Source organism: Globicephala melas, chromosome X, assembly GCF_963455315.2.
Source record: "Globicephala melas chromosome X, mGloMel1.2, whole genome shotgun sequence".
Lineage (NCBI taxonomy): Eukaryota > Metazoa > Chordata > Mammalia > Artiodactyla > Delphinidae > Globicephala > Globicephala melas.
The window spans coordinates 95,521,440-95,541,391 of record NC_083335.1 but is presented as its reverse complement, the minus strand read 5'-3'; the positions used below and the strand labels follow the sequence as shown (position 1 = coordinate 95,541,391).

At 45.6% G+C, this 19,952-nt stretch overlaps 2 protein-coding genes and 1 pseudogene across 2 annotated transcripts in view; all 3 read left to right on the top strand.

The window, feature by feature from the left end:
• Positions 1 to 19,952, top strand: part of CFAP47 (cilia and flagella associated protein 47) — a 471,409-nt gene that overhangs the window by 32,469 nt on the left and 418,988 nt on the right.
• LOC132594546 (melanoma-associated antigen B4-like) lies at positions 1,166 to 2,223 on the top strand (annotated as a pseudogene).
• LOC132594545 (melanoma-associated antigen B3-like) lies at positions 18,904 to 19,935 on the top strand. The gene has a single exon (XM_060292720.1). The coding sequence runs from the start codon at positions 18,904 to 18,906 to the stop codon at positions 19,933 to 19,935; it is 1,032 nt and encodes a 343-aa protein (XP_060148703.1).

The window sequence follows — 19,952 nt, the reverse complement described above, 5'->3', positions numbered from 1 at the left end:
TATGCCAGGTGTCATGGTTAGAACCTTGAGGACTGTGGGGATGTCCCACATGAAAGCATTCAGGCCACAAAGAATCCTCACTATTAGCATCCCTGGGAGACCTCAAGCATAGATGTCAGGCAGAAATGCCCATCAGTTCCCACTACAGGCTAACAGGGAAATAAGGGTCTTGGTCTGAGGAGAGTGGTCCCATGTCAGCAGAGGGAGAAATCTTAGACCCTATCAGGAGGCACATTTAGACCTTGAATTGGGATCTTGTGTGGGACCACAAGGACTTCAGCCTGCCTGCAACAGCTTTCATTCTTGGGAGACCACGTTTAGTTAGATACGGTCATCTTCGCTTCCTCCTATTGGGACACAGGCTGGTTGGCTCTTACTATCATATAGGCATCAATTCAGGCAAAAGTTGAGCTTCTCTACCAGGAGCCCAATTGAGGAACCTGAGTGAGGACTCAAAGTGTCCAGCCCAACCCTTGGATTTCAGCCCAAGAAATCTCTGGGAAGGACTGTCGGGTAGAGCGTCTGCTTCACTTCGTTGTATCACGTCTAAGAGAGGTGAGGTCCTTAGTCTGAAGGTGCATCCACCAGTCAGCAAATGGAGAGTAGTGGTTCCAAGCCTTTTAAGGAGCCAAGGTGAGGACCTTGAATGATGATCGCAACGAACTCAGGATAGAAAGGACCCTACTGAACTCGCAGCTCTGGTGTCCCCTGGCAGGGAGGTGGACTGAGGCACCCCTTCACTTCCTTCTCCTGGATCGCAGGGAGGTTTGAGGTGTCAGCTTAAGAGTAGCAGCGGGGAGGGTGCCCAGGCTCTGCAGAGACCTGACATGATAATATTGAAGATGAACCGAGAGGACCCCACTGCCAGCACCTGTCATCACCTGAGTAAATCCAAGGCAGGGCTGATAGGATGTAGAGTAAAACTCTAAGGCCTCTGTGTTTCCTCTATGGGATCCTGGGAGGACAGGCTGACCGGGAAAACAGGAACCTTGTGGGTTCCCAGAGCAGTGCCCTCAAGGAAACTTGCAGAGGCAGCCTTTGATAAAGCCAAGGTGGAATCTCCCTACTTTAACGTGCTCACGTCATCTCATTCTCCAGCTTCCAGGTGTCCAAATCACCTGTCATTGGCCCACACTCCTGTCTGCTGTCCCTGACCACAGCCACCATGCCTCGTGGTCAGAAGAGTAAGGTCCGTGCTCGTGAGGAACGCCGCCGTAACAGAGGTGAGACCCAAGGTCTTAATGCTCAGGCCACCACAGCAGGGGTAGAAGAGACCACTTCCTCACCCGTTTCTGTTTCTCAGGGTACTCCCCCAAGCTCCGCTGCTGCTGGCACTCGCCAGGAGCCTCAGGGAGCCCCAGCCACTAGCTCTCGTGATGCAGGGGTTTCATGCCCAGGATATGATGTACGTGCCAAGGGCCAAGTTGAAGAAAGTAAAAATTCCTCCCAGGCCTCAACCTCCAGTGATCCTGGAAAGGATCTTGTAACCAGGAAGGCAGGGATGTTGGTGCAGTTCATGCTGTATAAATATAAGATAAAGGAGCCCATTAAAAAGGGAGAAAAGCTGAAGATTGTCAACAAAAGGTATAGGGAGCACTTCCCGAGATCCCCAGGAGAGCCTCCGAGTGCATGGAGCTGGTCTTTGGCCTAGAATTGAAGGAAGTCAAGCCCAACAGTCATTCCTATGCCCTTGTCAGCAAACTAGATCTCACTGATGATGGGCGTCGGAGCAGTGGCGGGCAGTTTCGGAAGAATGGGCCCCTGATGCCTGTCCTCGGTGTGATCTTCTTGCATGGCGACCGCGCCTCTGAGGAGGAGATCTGGGAATTCCTGAATGTTTTGGGTGTTTTTGATGGAAAGAGGCACTTCATCTTGGTGGAGCCCAGGAAGCTTATCACAGAAGATTTGGTGTAGGAAAGGTGCCTGGAGTACCGCCAGGTGCCCAGCAGCGATCCGCCATGCTCTGAGTTCCTGTGGGGCCCGAGAGCTCGCGCTGAAACCAGCAAGATGAAAGTGCTGGAGGTTCTGGATGCGGAACCAGAACCGTATCTCCATGGATCTGGAGATCCATGATACGGTCCCCACTGCCTTCCCACCCCACAATGAAGAGGCTTTGAGAGATGAGGGAGAGAGAGCCCGAGCCAGGGCTGCAGCCAGGGCTGGCACTACTGCCACAGCCGTGCGTGTTCCAGGGCCACATCCAGCCTCTCCTCACACCCCTAGTGAGGTCTGAAGCCCACCCATTCTTCACTTTGTGGTTGGAAAAGCCTGTTAACCAGTGTTCCTGATATGCTTAAATAACTTGTTGACTTTTTTCCTGCATTTTTAATTGGTGTTCCTTTCAACAGAAAGTTTATTTAGATTCAGAATATAAGTATATGAATGACATGGATCACACACTTATTGCTGTTTGTCAGATTTAGGAGTAAGAATTCTGTTGTTTGAAATACAAATTGGAAATCCTTAAATCACTTTTGTGGTCCAGAAAAAGAATAACATCACTTTAGGATAAGAATATCCTCGGAAACATGAAAGAACAGCACGCTAAAATAGGATCAGAAGATAGCTAGGTAGCTAGATGGAGAGATAAGATAGATAAGACAGATAGAGAGCTAAAGGCAAAGTTGATCAATTTCTTGGTTTGCCTTACTCCATTTAGTCTTTCTTTTGTAAATTTAAAAGATATATACTGGATTTGCTTATGGTTTTCAAGAATGTTTGAGAATACAAATTATAGCAAATGATTTGTTCATGACTCTTATTTTACACAAACATTAACTGAGCATCTGCTCTTAAGAAGTCTCTGTGCTCGTACTGGGGATGTTTAATCAAAAAAGTCCTAGCCTCTGCCCATGCAATTACAGTTTCTCAGAGAAGCTATTATTGTATGGAAAAGGGTGAGATACTCTCTACTTCAAGAAGAGCAAGTAAAAAAGCAGGGTAAAGAGAGGGTGGAGAGAACATATTCCTTAGTTTTCATTGTTAAAAGCAGAATTTTGGCTGATTGGGAGGATTTTTTCCGGCTAGAATGCTGCATATTCTCTGACATATCTTAGATGTAAAAAAAAAAAAAAAAAATCCCAGCTGGATTGATGGTAACGTCTGAGGTCAAGATAATCATAGTAATAACCGCCATTCCCTAGCGTCTCAATACAAGACAGGCACAGTGACAGCTGCTTTCCATACATTACATATATTCCACCAGTCCTACAAGACAGGTCTTATCAAACTCACTTCACAGTGAAGATCCTGAGGCTCATAGAGTTAGAGTTTGGTCATGTGCCAAAATTCATAAGGCTAGTAAATGACAGGGGTGGGACTAGACTCCTGGTCTAAATTACTGTAGAGCTCGTACTGTTCTACTCCTCCTACCCTGAGACACATCCTGTGTCTTTTATTTCAGTTGTTTTCTCAGTACTTCAAACTTTGTCTTAGGTGATAAAAAGAATGGCCTTGTGCTCAAACTACTGGATTGGAATACGTAGCCAGAGCAGTAAGAATACCAAAATATTTGAGAGGTATAAATAAATAAATAAATGAAAGAGACAATATTCGGTGACAGTATAAGCATCTACATTTGCGATGTTAGAGAACCTCAAAAGACTAGGGGCTCTCAAAATCATCCTCACAGTCTCTTCCCTGTAGAAAGTAAATCTATCAGAACAGAAGTGACGTGGGAATCTTCATCTGGCTGATGAGATAGAATAGATCAGTGTACTTCTTTTCCCTGACAGGCTACCACCACCTGTTCTGGGACTCCTGCCTTGTGCTACAGCTTCCCCATCTCACATTACTCCTGGGCCAGGGACCCATTCTCTGTAAGGTTTGCAGAGCGAAAACTGCTCAAGAGTTTGCAGAGATGTGGAATTTCCTAAGCAGGCTTTAATCCAAGAGATAGAAAGCAAGATGAGGGCCCCGTGTAGGAGGACTGAGGAGACCAAAGCCCAGAATATTGGGGGGTGGTCATTGGGACACCAGTCCTGTCTGCTATCAGACACAGAGGGTCTCAGGCAGACCTATTAGGCTAACCGTACCCTCACTTATTCTTCAGGCTTCTTGGGGCCATAAGAAATTTGTCTAAGGGCAGAGTTCTCAGGTTGGTAGAGGAGAGAGTGTGAGTCTCTCACAGAAATGACAGTGATAAACCTGAATAAAGACCCAGCCAGAACAGTAGGATCCCATAAAAAGTCCCATCCCCTTTGGCAGCCCCTTGAGGTCCAGAACAGTCCTGGCTGCTTGTGACTAACACTTTCAACTCAGGTCGCGGGAAGGTGGGGACTCTGGGGATCAGCAGAGCCCTCAGCCTTAGATCAGCAGAGAATGGAGCCCCAGGAAGTGTGCAGAGTCATAGTGAAGACCCTGTCTGTGGACATGGGGACCACTCAGTCCACCACTGTCAGGGCTACACTTAGCCCCTCCTCTGCTGTTAGCCCTGGGAGGCATAGGCAAGAGCTGGCAGGGTCAAGTGCCCCCTGACTTCTGCCTGGAGGGTGTCAGGGAGGGGAGGACCTTGGTTTATAGGCTGGCTGTTCAGCAGAGAGTGGAATCCCAGGCGTGACAGTGTCAAAGTAGAAGTCCTGTATGAGGAGTGTGGCAACCAACTACCCCGTTACAGATACATCCTTAGAAAGTCCCGCGTCTGTAATTGGCCTGGGGAGGCAATAGACAGGGCTTTCAGACTAAGTTTATCCCTTATTGCCTGAAGGAGGATGGTTTCAGGGACTCAAAGTCCTTGGACTGATGGGGGAGGCCTCATTCAGCAGAGGAAGGGTACCCAGTTCCTAACAGGAGTCAACATGATGACAGTGACTGACAATGAAAGGATCTCTCCCAGAAAGAAGGGGACCACATAGAGCACTGTCCCTGTTGTCAGACCTGAGGCTATGTCACTTAGGCATGGTGACATGATGCGTCATACTCACTTCCTCCCAGAGCTCTCATGGAGGTAAGGAACCTCATTAAAAACCAGTGTGCTCAGTGGCTCTCCTTAGGATCTCAGGGAATTGTTCCCTGTACATTTTGTTGACAACCTTCAGCATGTCTGCCTCCATAATGGGCTCTTTTATATTTCTGCAGTAGGAATTGCCTGCCGATGCAGGGGACACGGGTTCGTGCCCCGGTCCGGGAAGATCCCACATGCCGCGGAGCGGCTGGGCCCGTGAGCCGTGGCCGCTGAGCCTGCGCGTCCGGAGCCTGTGCTCCGCGACGGGAGAGGCCACAACAGTGAGAGGCCCGCGTACCCGGAAAAAAAAAAAAAAAAAGCTCATATTTTGTTTTATTTGGGGTTGTAGTCAGAGCATAGTGCATAGTATACAGTAGGTACCTTATATTTAATCAATAAAGGCCGAAAGAAAGACTATAAATAAGGGAAAGATCGTCAATTTGTGGTTTGCCTAAATCCTTCTCATGTTTCTTCCTGTAAAAGTAGAAGTCATACACCTGGATTTGCTTAGATTATTCAGGAATGTAAGATAAATTAAATTTTAATGCATTAGGCCACATGCTTACTCCTTTTTAATTTCCCAATCATTAATCGAGAATGAGCTCTTAGGAAGGCATCATACTAGTACTGTGGATGCTTCCCCCCGCCACCCCCCAGAAAAAGCCCCCAAACAACAACCACCACAAAAACAAGATCTAGCCCCTGCCCATTGAATTTTAGGGTCTAGGAGCTGCTATTATATAAAAAGATGGTGGGATGCGCTCTACGACCTAAAGAACAAGTAAAAAGTAGGGTTAAAGAGGGCAGGCAGTTGGAGCTGAAAGCACTCAAGTGTAAATGGCCTGAGGCAAGGCAGTTTGGAGCCTTAGGAAAATGCAAAGCCTTCAGTGAGAAGTAATTTCAAGTGAGGTTGCCTGGTGGGCTAGATGAGACTGTGGGAGTGGTGAGCCCGGCCAGAGCCTCAGATGGAGGGCCTCAGAGAATCCAGAATCCACTGGGCTGGCAGTCTTTACCCTGGGTTGGGGGAGCCAGAGACCTCGCCATTAAAAGCGTACTCAATTATTCTGTCTTGTGTGTAATTTGGCAAATTCTAGGCAAGTTCTAGATTTTTGTTGGTAGTTAAATAAGTGGAAATAATGGTTATTTAGAAGAAAGCGTAGCTGGTAGGGAAGATACTGGTCAATGACAAAAATTCTAAGGACTTTGAGTTGTTTCCAACTAGGAAAGATTCTCCCACAAGCGCATTATGTATTATATCCTCTGGTGTGGATATTACATGATTGTCCTTGCTAGGCAGCATTTTAGTTAATTGCGATTTCTTTGTCTTGCTGTTTGGTTAATGTGCTCAAGCTCACGGGGCTAGTGAAACAGCAGGTAAAACAATTGATCAGCTTAAACTGGTTTTGCCTCCTTAAATAGGTTGCTGATTAATCAAACCTTGTGTTATTTTACAGAGACAGAACTGCACATCTCCAGGAAGCAACCCATGACCCCAGGATGACCCTGGAACCAAGACCTTCAGTCTGCAGAACTCAGAGAATAGAAATGTTGCCTGGAGAGCCCGTGACAATCCTTCAATTAAGGAAAATCTGGCCTCCAGCAGCATGAGTAGCTTATATGGACTAATTCAAGACTAGCCAATTAGCTTCCAAGTTTGAAATTACCCTGACCCCTTAAATTTCACCCAGACCGCTGGATTGAGGTGAGATTTGAGAGCCTTGTCTCCTGTGTTAGTCGGCCTTGCAGTAAAGCTCTTTTCTCAAAAACTGTTGCCATAGTGTTGGCTTCTGTGCACACAGGGCAGTGAGCCCTTGTTCAGTAAGTTTTGGCAACCCAGGTGAGATTTAGGTCTTGTGACCGCCTGCGTGAGGCACTGTAGCCCCTGGCAGAGCGTGGGCCCTCAGCACCAACCTTGCGTAGCCACCTAGACTGAATTTGTCTAGAAGGTCGGCTCTTGGGTTCCTGCTTCCCCGCCATGGCACTCCAGGCTCCTCGGGCTACTTTCACTTTTGAGAAAAGAAACAGCTCCTGGATCAGACGTCTTTTGGGTGAGTAACCTTGTTAAAATGTGCCTGTACCTAAATTGTCTAATAATCTCATCGGAATTGTGGGTTAGAGTCCTGCCTGGGGGAGTTTTTTTTGCTCGGGATAGAGTCCAGGTTAGAGTCCTAAGGCTAGGATCGTGGACTAGAGTTCCACCCTAAGAGAGTACAAAAGGTTACAGCTGCTGAGGTACTCAAAGGATTGGGTTAAAGTCCCAGGCCTTTGGATTTGTTTGCCTATGTTTGTTTAGGTCTGACTGTTATATCTGTTAGGATTGGCTAATGGGAGTTGGCTATTGGATGACTGTGGCAAAACTTTATTAAACCTGATTGATATTAATGAGGGTCCTCTGACTCAGGAGATAAAAGACCTTGCTCCTGGACTGGAAACCTTGCTTTACAGGGTGATGGGGTTTTTCACCCATGCCTAAGATGATTGCCCAGAGGTGGTGTTACACGTGTATATTCCTTTTTTGTTTTTTTGTTGCTTTATTGGAGAATAGTTGATTTACAATGTTGTGTTAGTTTCAGGTGTACAGCAAAGTGAGTCAGTTATACATATACATATATTCGTTCATTTTCAGATTCTTTTCTCATACAAATTATCACAGAATATTGAGCAGAGTCCCCTGTGCTATACAGTAGGTCCTCGTTGGTTATCTGTCTTATATATAGTAGTGTGTATGTTAATCCCAAGCTCCTGATTTATCCATTCCCCCCCGCCCCACGTTTCCCCTTTGGTAACCGTAAGTTTGTTTTCGATATCTGTAAGTCTTTTTCTGTTTTGTAAGTAAGTTCATTTGTGTCATTTTTAAAAATTAGATTCCACATATGAGTGATATATGATATTTGTCTTTCTGTCTGACTTATTTCACTTAGTGTGATAATCTCTAGGTTCGTCCACGTTGCTGCAGATGGCATTCTTTCTTTCTTTTTTTATGACTGAGTAATATTCCGTTTTATATATGTACCACGTAGTTTTTATCCATTCCTCTGTCGATGGACATTTAGGTTGCTTCCATGTCTTGGCTATTGCAAATAGTGCTGCAGTGAACATTGGGGTGTGTGTACCTTTGCAAATTATGGTTTTCTTTGGATATGTGCACAGGAGTGGGATTGCTGGATCACATGGTATTTTTTATTTTATTTTATTGGAGTATAGTTGATTTACAATGTGTTAGTTTTAGGTGTACAGCAAAGTGATTCAGTCACACATATACGTATATTCGTTCATTTTCAGATTCTTTTCTCATACAGATTATCACAGAATATTGAGCAGAGTCCCCTGTGCTATACAGTAGGTCCTCGTTGGTTATCTGTCTTATATATAGTAGTGGGCGTGTTAATCCCGAGCTCCTGATTTATCCATTCCCCCCCGCCCCACGTTTCCCCTTTGGTAACCATAAGTTTGTTTTCGATATCTGTAAGTCTTTTTCTGTTTTGTAAATAAGTTCATTTGTGTCATTTTGTTTTTCAACACATTTTTTTAACATCTTTATTGGAGTATAATTGCTTTACAATGGTGTTTTAGTTTCTGCTTTATAACAAAGTGAACCAGCTATACATATACATATAGCCCCATATCTCTTCCCTCTTGCATGTCCCCTACATTGGCAGGCAGATTCTTAACCACTGCACCACCAGGGAAGTCCCGGAATAAAGTGTTTATCTCAGAAGGCAGTGTGATAGTATTGGCTTCTATGCATGTCAGGCAGTGAGCCCTTGCTGGGTAACACTAGTAAATGACAGGCCTGGGACTAGACTCCTGGTCTGAATTCCTCTAGATCTCACACTGTTATACTCCTCTTGGCCTAAAGCAGAGCTTGTATTCCTTGACACTCAAATGTATCTTGGGATAAAGATAAGGACTGTGTGGCTAAAGAACGGGATTGGAATCTATCCAAAGCATTGAAGAATACCTCAGTAAATGCCAGTTAGGAATAAGAAGGAGGAACAGGAATAAGGAGAAGAAACAGATGCTGCTCAGTGACAATAGGATCATCTCTATATGCAGTGTCACATAACCTCAATCAGGGGAAGCACAAAACCATCCTGGACAGCTCCTTTCCTTTAGAAGTATGCGTATATCTCAGACACTGTGGGTTGGGTTCTAGGTCACCGCAATAATGCAAATATTGCAATAAAGTAAATCGCACGAAATTTTGGGTTTCCCAGTGCTTATAAAAGTTGTTAATTCTATTGTACACTTACTAGACAGTGTCTAAAAAAAATGTACACATCTTAATTTAAAAATACAAAACAGTGGGCTTCCCTGGTGGCGCAGTGGTTGAGAGTCCGCCTGCCAGTGCAGGGGACACGGGTTTGTGCCCCGGTCCGGGAAGATCCCACATGCCACGGAGCGGCTGGGCCCGTGAGCCATGGCCGCTGAGCCTGCGTGTCCGGAGCCTGTGCTCTGCAATGGGAGAGGCCACAACAGTGAGAGTCCCGCGTACCGCAAAAAACAAACAAACAAACAAACAAAAAACAAAAACAGTTACAAGAATAACAAAGATAACTGAGCAGAGAACCATAAGAAAATAATGAAAAAGTTTAAAATATTTCAAGAATTAACAAAATGTGGCACAGGGACCCCACGTGAACACATGGTGTTGGGGAAACGGCACCCATTCACATGTTCAATGCACGGTAACCACAAACTTACAATTCATAATAAAACAGAATATCTGTGAAGCATGATTAAGTGAAATACGATAAAAAGAGGTATGCCTATAAATCAATTAAAACAAGTCACAGAAGAAGCTAATTCTGGCTATTGAAAAGGACAGATTAGCATTATTTTTCTCTGGGAGCCCACCCCTGTCCTGGGCCCCCTGCCTTATGTTGCATTTTCCCCATCTCACGTCAAGTCTGGGACATGAAACTACAAGGTTTGCATTAGGTACGCTGCTCAAGAGTTTGCAGGGATGTGGCATTCCCCAGGAACCTTTTAATCCAAGAGATAGACAAAAGGAACACCCCTTCCCCGAAATGAGTGAGGACTGGAGAGACAACCACGCCAAAATATAGGTCATTCAGAGACCTGCCCAAACGTGCTCTCAGACCTAGAATGCCCAGGCAGGGCATCCTCTCTTATAAGTCTCATAGTTTTCAGTGAGGTCAAAGTCTTGGTCTAAGAACAGCCTCAGTTCAGTAGAGGGAGAAGCTCAGGTTGGAGGGTCAGGGAGGATCCGGTCCCGGGACTGGCCAGGAGTATGGTGGGGTCCCTGAGTGAGGAAAGAGGTATCACTAGACCCACAAATGAGGGGGCTTTACAGACCCCTGCCCCCATTCTTAACCACGAGAGGCCCCAGGCAGAGCCATAGGGATGAGAAGCCTCCTCATTTCTGTCTGTCTGGTCTCGGCGAGGGAAGGGCTTTGTCTATCAGGATCAGGTCCCAGTTCTGCAAGGGAAGGGGTCTTGGCCATAACCAGACAAACCAGGGTCAAGGTAAGGACCTCAGTGCTAATGAGAGCGTCTCTCTCCCAAGGAGGGAGGCTCACAGGGTGGCGCCCTTCTTGTCAGGCAGAGATGGTCAGAGCAACGCCCTGCCTTCCCCACTAGGGACTCGGGGAGGTGAGGGCTTTGTTTGGAGGCTGAAGGACTCGGGACCACAGAGGGAGGGGTCACGGGCTCTAATAGATGGCCCGGAGAGACCCGCGAGGGAGGATCATGGGACGGCTGACCTCTGAACCCCGGGATCCCATAAAGCCCTGCGCGTCCCGTCAGCCGTTGGAACCCCGCACGAGGCAGCCGCAGCCGGTAGTGGCTCCCACACTTCCGCTCTGGGGGCGGAGCCGGACGGTTGTTCACGGCGTTTGTTCGGCCAAGGGCGGATTCCCAGGACTGCTCTGCAGTCAAGGTGAGGACCTGAATGCGGACCCAAGGGATCCTTCCCCCCTCCCATAACAAAGGTTACCCCCACAAATCCCGCCTCTGTGATCGAAAGTGGAAGGTTCCTGAAAAACTGTTAGGCTGAGTTCTGCCTGGAAATTCTCAAGGGGGAAAGCCTTAATCTAAGAGAGAATTTCCTGATTCTGTAAATCAAGGAAACCTAGGCCCTAACTGAAGTCAAGGCGGGAGGTGGGGTGGGGGGCGGGAGGAGGGGCGGGGCCTGAGCGCTAATGAGGGAGTAGAGATGGCAACAAAGCTGCACCCATGCACTCAGTTCCCGGAGCCTCCAGGCCGGGGTGGTCATATATAGCAGGCCCAGACTTCCCCCCACCCCCAGGAGCTCAAGGAGGTGAAACTTGTGGGCACAGTTCAGTAAAGGGAGGAGTCCCAGGCTCTGACAGATTCCAAGATGGGCACCCTGTATGTAGGACCTAGGGACCACCGGCTCCAGAACACTGGAGTACCACAGACCCCCGCCCCTGCTGTCAGCTGTCAGAGACCCTGAGTAGTTGTGGCCGGATGTGAGTCATCCTGACTTCGGCTTCAGAGGTTCCAGGAAGTGAGAACTTTCATCTGAGGGCCATGCCTCCGGCGGCCAAGAGAAAATTTCCAGTACTGGTCTGGAGTCAAGGTGAAGACTTTGAGTGGGGAGTGAGAGGTGCCACTCGGCCCATAACAAACTGCACTAAGTCTCGCTGCTGCTGTAGGCCCTGGGAAGCCCCAACAGAGCCATCAAACTGAGTTCTGCCTGAGATGTCTCGGGGCTGGGAGGGCCTAGGTCTAGGGAGTAGCTCCATCTTGCAGATGGAGGATACCTAGGTCCTAACTGAGGTGAAGGTGAGGGCCCTAAATACTGATGAGGGGGCCTCTCCCCATTTAGGGGTGGCATCACAAAGCAGCACCCCTACACTTGTGGGAGGCTCCAGCCAGGGGTAGTCATATATGTAGGACCCTGACTTCCCCCTCTAGGGACTCAGGGAATTGAGGACTTTGCTCTGAGGCTGGACTACCCAGGTTATTGATGGGAGGAGTCCTAAGTCCTACACAGAGTTCAGGTCAGAGACCTGAGTGAGGACTAAGGTGAACACCGACTCTAAAATGTAGGGTCTCATAAATTCTGCCCGTGTTCTGAGTAGAAACCAAGAGTATCTGTCAAGCTGAAGCACTCTTCTCATTTGTCTGGAGAGTTCAGAGATGTGAGGGTGTCGGACTAATTGAATAGCCTCAATTCTGCAGAGGGAAGAAACCCAGGGCTTTATAGGAGTCAGGGTGAGGACCCTGAAAGAACAGTGATGATACCACTCACCCACAAACAGAGGAGACAACAGGGAGTGCCCCCCTCCTTGCTTGCAGCGCTGGGTAGCCCAGGTATGGAAGTCAGGTGTGTGTGAGCCCTCCTTTATTTCTTTTTTTTTTTTAATATCTTTATTGGGGTATAATTGCTTTACAATGGTGTGTTAGTTTCTGCTTTATAACAAAGTGAATCAGTTATACATATGTTCCCATATCTCTTCCCTCTTGCGTCCCCCTCCCTCCCACCCTCCCTATCCCACCCCTCCAGGCGGTCACAAAGCACTGAGCGGATATCCCTGTGCTATGTGGCTGCTTCCCACCAGCTATCTACCTTATGTTTGGTAGTGTATATATGTCCATGCCTCTCTCTCGCTTTGTCACAGCTCACCCTTCCCCCTCCCCATATCCTCAAGTCCATGCTCCAGTAGGTCTGTGTCTTTATTCCTGTCTTACCCCTAGGTTCTTCATGAGATTTTTTTTTCTTAAATTCCATATATATGTGTTAGCATACGGTATTTGTCTTTCTCTTTCTGACTTACTTCACTCTGTATGACAGACTCTAGGTCTATCCACCTCATTACAAATAGCTCAATTGCATTTCTTTTTATGGCTGAGTAATATTCCATTGTATATATGTGCCACATCTTCTTTATCCATTCATCCGATGATGGGCACTTAGGTTGTTTCCATCTCCGGGCTATTGTAAATAGAGCTGCGATGAACATTTTGGTACATGACTCTTTTTGAATTATGGTTTTCTCAGGGTATATGCCCAGTAGTGGGATTGCTGGGTCATATGGTAGTTCTATTTGTAGTTTTTTAAGGAACCTCCATACTGTTCTCCATAGTGGCCGTACCAATTCACATTCCCACCAGCAGTGCAGAAGTGTTCCCGTTTCTCCACACCCTCTCCAGCATTTATTGTTTCTAGATTTTTTGATGATGGCCATTCTGACTGGTGTGAGATGATATCTCATTGTAGTTTTGATTTGCATTTCTCTAATGATTAATGATGTTGAGCATTCTTTCATGTGTTTGTTGGCAGTCTGTATATCTTCTTTGGAGAAATGTCTATTTAGGTCTTCTGCCCATTTTTGGATTGGGTTGTTTGTTTTTTTGTTATTGAGCTGCATGAGCTGCTTGTAAATTTTGGAAATTAATCCTTTGTCAGTTGCTTCATTTGCAAATACTTTCTCCCATTCTGAGGGTTGTCTTCTGGTCTTGTTTATGGTTTCCTTTGCTGCGCAAAAGCTTTGAAGTTTCATTAGGTCCCGTTTGTTTATTTTTGTTTTTATTTCCATTTCTCTAGGAGGCAGGTCAAAAAGGATCTTGCTGTGATTTATGTCATAGAGTGTCCTGCCTGTGTTTTCCTCTAAGAGTTTGATAGTTTCTGGCCTTACATTTAGGTCTTTAATCCATTTTGAGCTTATTTTTGTGTATGGTGTTAGGGAGTGATCTAATCTCATACTTTATATGTACCTGTCCAGTTTTCCCAGCACCATTTATTGAAGAGGCTGTCCTTTCTCCACTGTACATTGCTGCCTCCTTTATCAAAGATAAGGTGACCATCTGTGCGTGGGTTTATCTCTGGGCTTTCTATCCTGTTCCATTGATGTATCTTTCTGTTTTTGTGCCAGTACCATACCGTCTTGATTACTGTAGCTTTGTAGTATAGTCTGAAGTCAGGGAGCCTGATTCCTCTAGCTCCGTTTTTCGTTCTCAAGATTGCTTTGGCTGTTTGGGGTCTTTTGTGTTTCCATACAAATTGTGAAATTTTTTGTTCTAGTTCTGTGAAAAATGCCAGTGGTAGTTGGGTAGGGATTGCATTGAATCTGTAGATTGCTTTGGGTAGTAGAGTCATTTTCACAATGTTGATTCTTCCAATCCAAGAACATGGTATATCTCTCCATCTCTTTGTATCATCTTTAATTTCGCTCATCAGTGTCTTATAATTTTCTGAATACAGGTCTTGTGTCTCCTTAGGTAGGTTTATTCCTAGATATTTTATTCTTTTTGTTGCAATGGTAAATGGGAGTGTTTTCTTGATTTCACTTTCAGATTTTTCATCATTAGTGTATAGGAATGCCAGAGATTTCTGTGCATTAATTTTGTATCCTGCCACTTTACCAAATTCATTGATTAGCTCTAGTAGTTTTCTGGTAGCATCTTTAGGATTCTCTATGTATAGGATCATGTCATCTGCAAACAGTGACAGCTTTACTTCTTCTTTTCCAATTTGGATTCCTTTTATTTCCTTTTCTTCTCTGTGGCTAAAACTTCCAAAATTATATTGAATAAGAGTGGTGAGAGTGGGCAACCTTGTCTTTTTCCTGATCTTAGTGGAAATGCTTTCAGTTTTTCACCATTGAGGATGATGTTGGCTGTGGGTTTGTCATATATGGCCTTTATTATGTTGAGGAAAGTTCCCTCTATGCCTACTTTCTGCAGGGTTTTTATCATAAATGGGTGTTGAATTATGTCAAAAGCTTTCTCTGCATTTATTGAGATGATCATATGGGTTTTCTCCTTCAATTTGTTAATATCGTTTATCACATTGATTGATTTGCGTATATTGCAGAATCCTTGCATTCCTTGAATAAACCCCCCTTGATCATGGTGTGTGATCCTTTTAATGTGCTGTTGGATTCTGTTTGCTAGTATTTTGTTGAGGATTTTTGCATCTAGGTTCATCAGTGATATTGGCCTGTAGTTTTCTTTCTTTGTGACATCCTTGTCTGGTTTTGGTATCAAGGTGATGGTGGCCTCGTAGAATGATTTTGGGACTGTTCCTCCCTCTGCTATATTTTGAAAGAGTTTGAGAAGGATAGGTGTTAGCTCTTCTCTAAATGTTTGCTAGAATTCGCCTGTGAAGCCATCTGGTCCTGGGCTTTTGTTTGTTGGAAGATTTTTAATCATAGTTTCAATTTCACTGCTTGTGATTCGTCTGTTCATATTTTCTATTTCTTCCTGATTCAGTCTTGGCAGGTTGTGCATTTCTAAGAATTTGTCCATTTCTTCCAGGTTGTCCATTTTATTGGCATAGAGTTGCTTGTAGTAATCGCTCATGACCTTCTGTATTTCTGCAGTGTCAGTTGTTACGTCTCCTTTTTCATTTCTAATTCTGTTGATTTGAGTCTTCTCCCTTTTTTTCGTGATGAGTCCGGCTAATGGTTTAACAATTTTGTTTATCTTCTCAAAGAACCAGCTTTTAGTTTTATTGATCTTTGCTATTGTTTCCTTCATTTCTTTTTCATTTATTTCTGATCTGATTTTTATGATTTCTTTCCTTCTGGTAACTTTGCGGTTTCTTTTTCTTCTTTTTGTAATTGCTTTAGATGCAAGGTTAGGTTGTTTATTTGAGTTGTTTCCTGTTTCTTAAGGTGGGCTTGTATTGCTATAAACTTCCCTCTTAGAACTGCTTTTGCTGCATCCCATAGGTTTTGGGTTGTCGTGTCTCCATTGTCATTTGTTTCTAGGTATTTTTTTATTTCCTCTTTGATTTCTTCAGTGATCACTTTGTTATTAAGGAGTGTATTGTTTAGCCTCCATGTGTTTGTATTTTTTACAGATCTTTTCCTGTAATTGATATCTAGTCTCATGGCGTTGTGGTCGGAAAAGATACTTGATACAATTTCAATTTTCTTAAATTTACCAAGGCTTGGTTTGTGACCCAAGATATGATCTATCCTGGAGAATGTTCCATGAGCACTTGAGAAAAATGTGTATTCTGTTGTTTTTGGATGGAGTGTCCTATTAATATCAATTAAGTCCATCTTGTTTAATGTATCATTTAAAGCTTGTGTTTCCTTATTTATTTTCATTTTGGATGATCTGTCCATGGGTGAAAGTGGGGTGTTAAAGTCCCCTACTATGAATATGTTACTGTCAATTTCCTCTTTTAAGGCTGTTAGTATTTGCCTTATGTATTGAGGTGCTCTTATGTTGGGTGCATAAATATTTACAATTGTTACATCTTCTTCTTAGATCGATCCCTTGATCATTATGTAGTGTCCTTCTTTGTCTCTTCTAATAGTCTTTATTTTAAAGTCTATTTTGTCTGATATGAGAGTTGCTACTCCAGCTTTCTTTTGGTTTCCATTTGCATGGAATATCTTTTTGCATCCCCTTACTTTCAGTCTGTATGTGTCTCTAGGTCTGAAGTGGGTCTCTTGTAGACAGCATATATATGGGTCTTGTTTTTGTATCCATTTAGCCAATCTGTGTCTTTTGGTGGGAGCACTTAGTCCATTTACATTTAAGGTAATTATCGATATGTATGTTTTTATTCCCATTTTCTAAATTGTTTTGGGCTCGTTATTGTAGGTCTTTTCCTTCTCTGCTGTTTCTTGCCTAGAGAAGTTTCTTTAGCATTTCTTGTAAAGCTGGTTTGGTGGTGCTGAACTCTCTCAGCTTTTGCTTGTCTGTAAAGGTTTTAATTTCTCCATCTAATCTGAATGAGATCCTTGCTGGGTAGAGTAATCTTGGTTGCAGGATTTTCTCCTTCATCACTTTCAGTATGTCCTGCCACTCCCTTCTGGCTTGCAGAGTTTCTGCTGAGAGATCAGCTGTTAACCTTATAGGGATTACCTTGTGTATTATTTGTTGTTTTTCCCTTGCTGCTTTTAATATGCTTTCTTTGTATTTAATTTTTGATAGTTTGATTAATATGTGTCTTGGCGTACTTCTCCTTGGATTTATCCTGTATGGGACTCTCTGTGCTTCCTGGACTTGATTAACTATTTCCTTTCCCATATTAGGGAAGTTTTCAACTATAATCTCTTCAAATATTTTCTCAGTCCCATTCTTTTTCTCTTCTTCTTCTGGAACCCCTATAATTCGAATGTTGGTGCATTTAATGTTGTCTGAGAGGTCTCTGAGACTGTCCTCAGTTCTTTTCTTTCTTTTTTCTTTATTCTGCTCTGTAGTAGTTATTTCCACTATTTTATCTTCCAGGTCACTTATCCGTCCTTCTGCCTCAGTTATTCTGCTATTGATCCCATCTAGAGTCTTTTTCATTTCATTTATTGTGTTGTTCATCATTGTTTGTTTCATCTTTAGTTCTTCTAGGTCCTTGTTAACTGTTTCTTGCATTTTGTCCATTCTGTTTCCAAGATTTTGGATCATCTTTACTATCATTATTGTGAATTCTTTTTCAGGTAGACTGCCTATTTCCTCTTCACTTGTTCGATCTGGTGCATTTTTTTTTTTTTTTTTTGCGGTACGTGGGCCTCTCACTGTTGTGGCCTCTCCCGTTGCAGAGCACAGGCTCCAGACGCACAGGCTCAGCGGCCATGGCTCACGGGCCCAGCCGCTCTGCGGCATGTGGGATCTTCCCAGACCGGGGCACGAACCTGTGTCCCCCGCATCGGCAGGTGGACTCTCAACCACTGCGCCACCAGGGAAGCCCGATCTGGTGCATTTTTATCTTGCTCCTTCATCTGCCGTGTGTTTTTCTGTCTTCTCATTTTGCTTATCTTGCTGTGTTTGGGGTCTCCTTTTTGCAGGCTGCAGGTTCGTAGTTCCTGTTGTTTTTGGTGTCTGTCCCCAGTGGCTAAGGTTGGTTCAGTGGGTTGTTTAGGCTTCCTGGTGGAGGGGACTAGTGCCTCTGTTATGGTGGATGAGGCTGGAACTTGTCTTTCTGGTGGGCAGGTCCACGTCTGGTGGTGTGTTTTGGGGTGTCTTTGGCCTTATTATGATTTTAGGCAGCCTCTCTGCCAGTGGGTGGGCTTGTGTACCTTTTTTGCTAGTTGTTTGGCATAGGTTGTCCAGCACTGTAGCTTGCTGGTCGTTGAGTGAAGCTGGATGCTGTTGTTGAGATGGAGATCTCTGGGAGATGTTCCCCGTTTGATATTATGTGGAGCCTGGAGGTCTCTTGTTGACCAGTGTCCTGAAGTTGGCTCTCCCACCTCAGAGGCACAGCACTGACTCCTGGCCGCAGCACCAAGAGCCTTTCATCCTCACGGCTCCTCAGTTTGGGATGATTCGTTGTCTATTCAGGTATTCCACAGATGCGGGGTACATCAAGTTGATTGTGGAGATTTAATCCGCTGCTCCTGAGGCTGCTGGGAGAGATTTCCCTTTCTCTTCTTTGTTTGCACAGCTCCCGGGTTTCCCCTCCTTTATTTCTGATGGTATCAGATTGGTGAGAGCCAAGGCAAGGACCCTGAATGAGGACTGAGGACCCCAAGGAGCCCAGGACAGAGTCCCATAGAGCTGTCAGCTGTGGGTGCCCCCTGGCAGGGGTGCTAGGCTGAGGTGCCCCTTTACTTCTTCGTAAGGTATCCCAGGAAGATGAGGATCTGGGTCTGAGGTATAAATTTAGAGCAGCACAGAGGAGGGCGCCCAGGCCCTGCCCAAAGTTGATATGATGGTCCTGCATATGAACTGAGGGGACCCCAATGCTCCAGAGTAGAGGGGGCTCCACAAGGACTAGATAATTGCCCACTGCTGCTCTCAGCCCCAATAAGCACCAGGCAGGGCTGGCAGGCTGCAGCCTGAGGCTCACTTTAATTATTTCCACAGGGTTCTTAGAGGAGAGGACAGGGTGATCAGAACAGGAGTCCTGTGTGTTCGTAGAGCAGGGCCCACATGGAAACCTGAAGAGCGGCCCTCTTAAAGGCAGGGTGGTACCTCCCTGCTGTAGGCACTCACTCCCTCTCATCCTCTCGCATCTCTGCCAGATCACCCCGCTGTCCTACCTGCGCTCCTGCCTTTTGTCCCTGACCACAGTCACCATGCCTCGGGGGCGGAAGAGTAAGCTCCGCACCCGCGAGAGACGCTGCCAGGCCCAAAGTGGGACCCAGGGTCTGACGGGTGCTCAGGCCACTGCAGCTGAGGAGGAAGCCACCTCGTCTTCATGTCCTTCTCTTGGGGTTACTACTCGGAGAAAGCCGGGTGCTAAGTCACGTAGCACTCGCAAGAGTCCTCAGGGGGCCCTAGCCACCACCACTAATCCTGCAGGTGTTTCTCCCGCAAGATCAAACAAAGGAGCCAAAGGCCAAATGAAGAAAAAGCACAGTTCCTCTCAGGCCCCCGTCTCCGCCGTGCGGTCTCGAAAAGGCCCTCTAAGGAGGACAGCGAGTGTGTTGGTGCAGTTCCTGGTGCACATGTATAAAATGAAAAAGCCTGTTAGGAAAGCACATATGCTGAAGTTTATCGCTAAGAAGTACCAAAATCGTTTCCCTGAGATCCTCAGAAGAGCTTCCTTCAGCATGGAGATGCTATTTGGTGTTGACTTAAAGGAGGTCGACCGTACCAAGCATACTTATACCTTTGTCAGCAAAATGGCTCTCCCCAACGATGGGACCATGAGCCGTGGCAGCGGGTTACCCAAGACCGGTCTCCTGATGTACATTCTGGCTGTGATCCTCATGAAGGGCAACTGCGCCACAGAGGAGAATATCTGGGAATTCCTGAATAAGATGAGAGTCTATGCTGGGAAGAGGCACTTCATATTTGGGGAGCCCAAGAAGCTCATCACCCAAGATTGGGTGAAGCTGAAGTATTTGGAATACCGGCAAGTGGCCAACAGTGATCCAGCGCGCTACGAGTTCCTGTGGGGCCCGAGAGCCCATGCCGAAACCAGCAAGATGAAAGTCCTGGAGTTCCTGGCCAAGGTCAATCACACCGTCCCCAGTGCCTTCCAGTCTTGGTATGAAGAGGCTTTGAAAGATGAGGAAGAGAGAGCCCAAGCCAGTGGATGTTCCAGTGTTCTGTCCAGCTCCTCCCACACAGAATCTGAGGCAAATTCTGCACTTTGTGGCTGAAGAGAGCATTCAATATT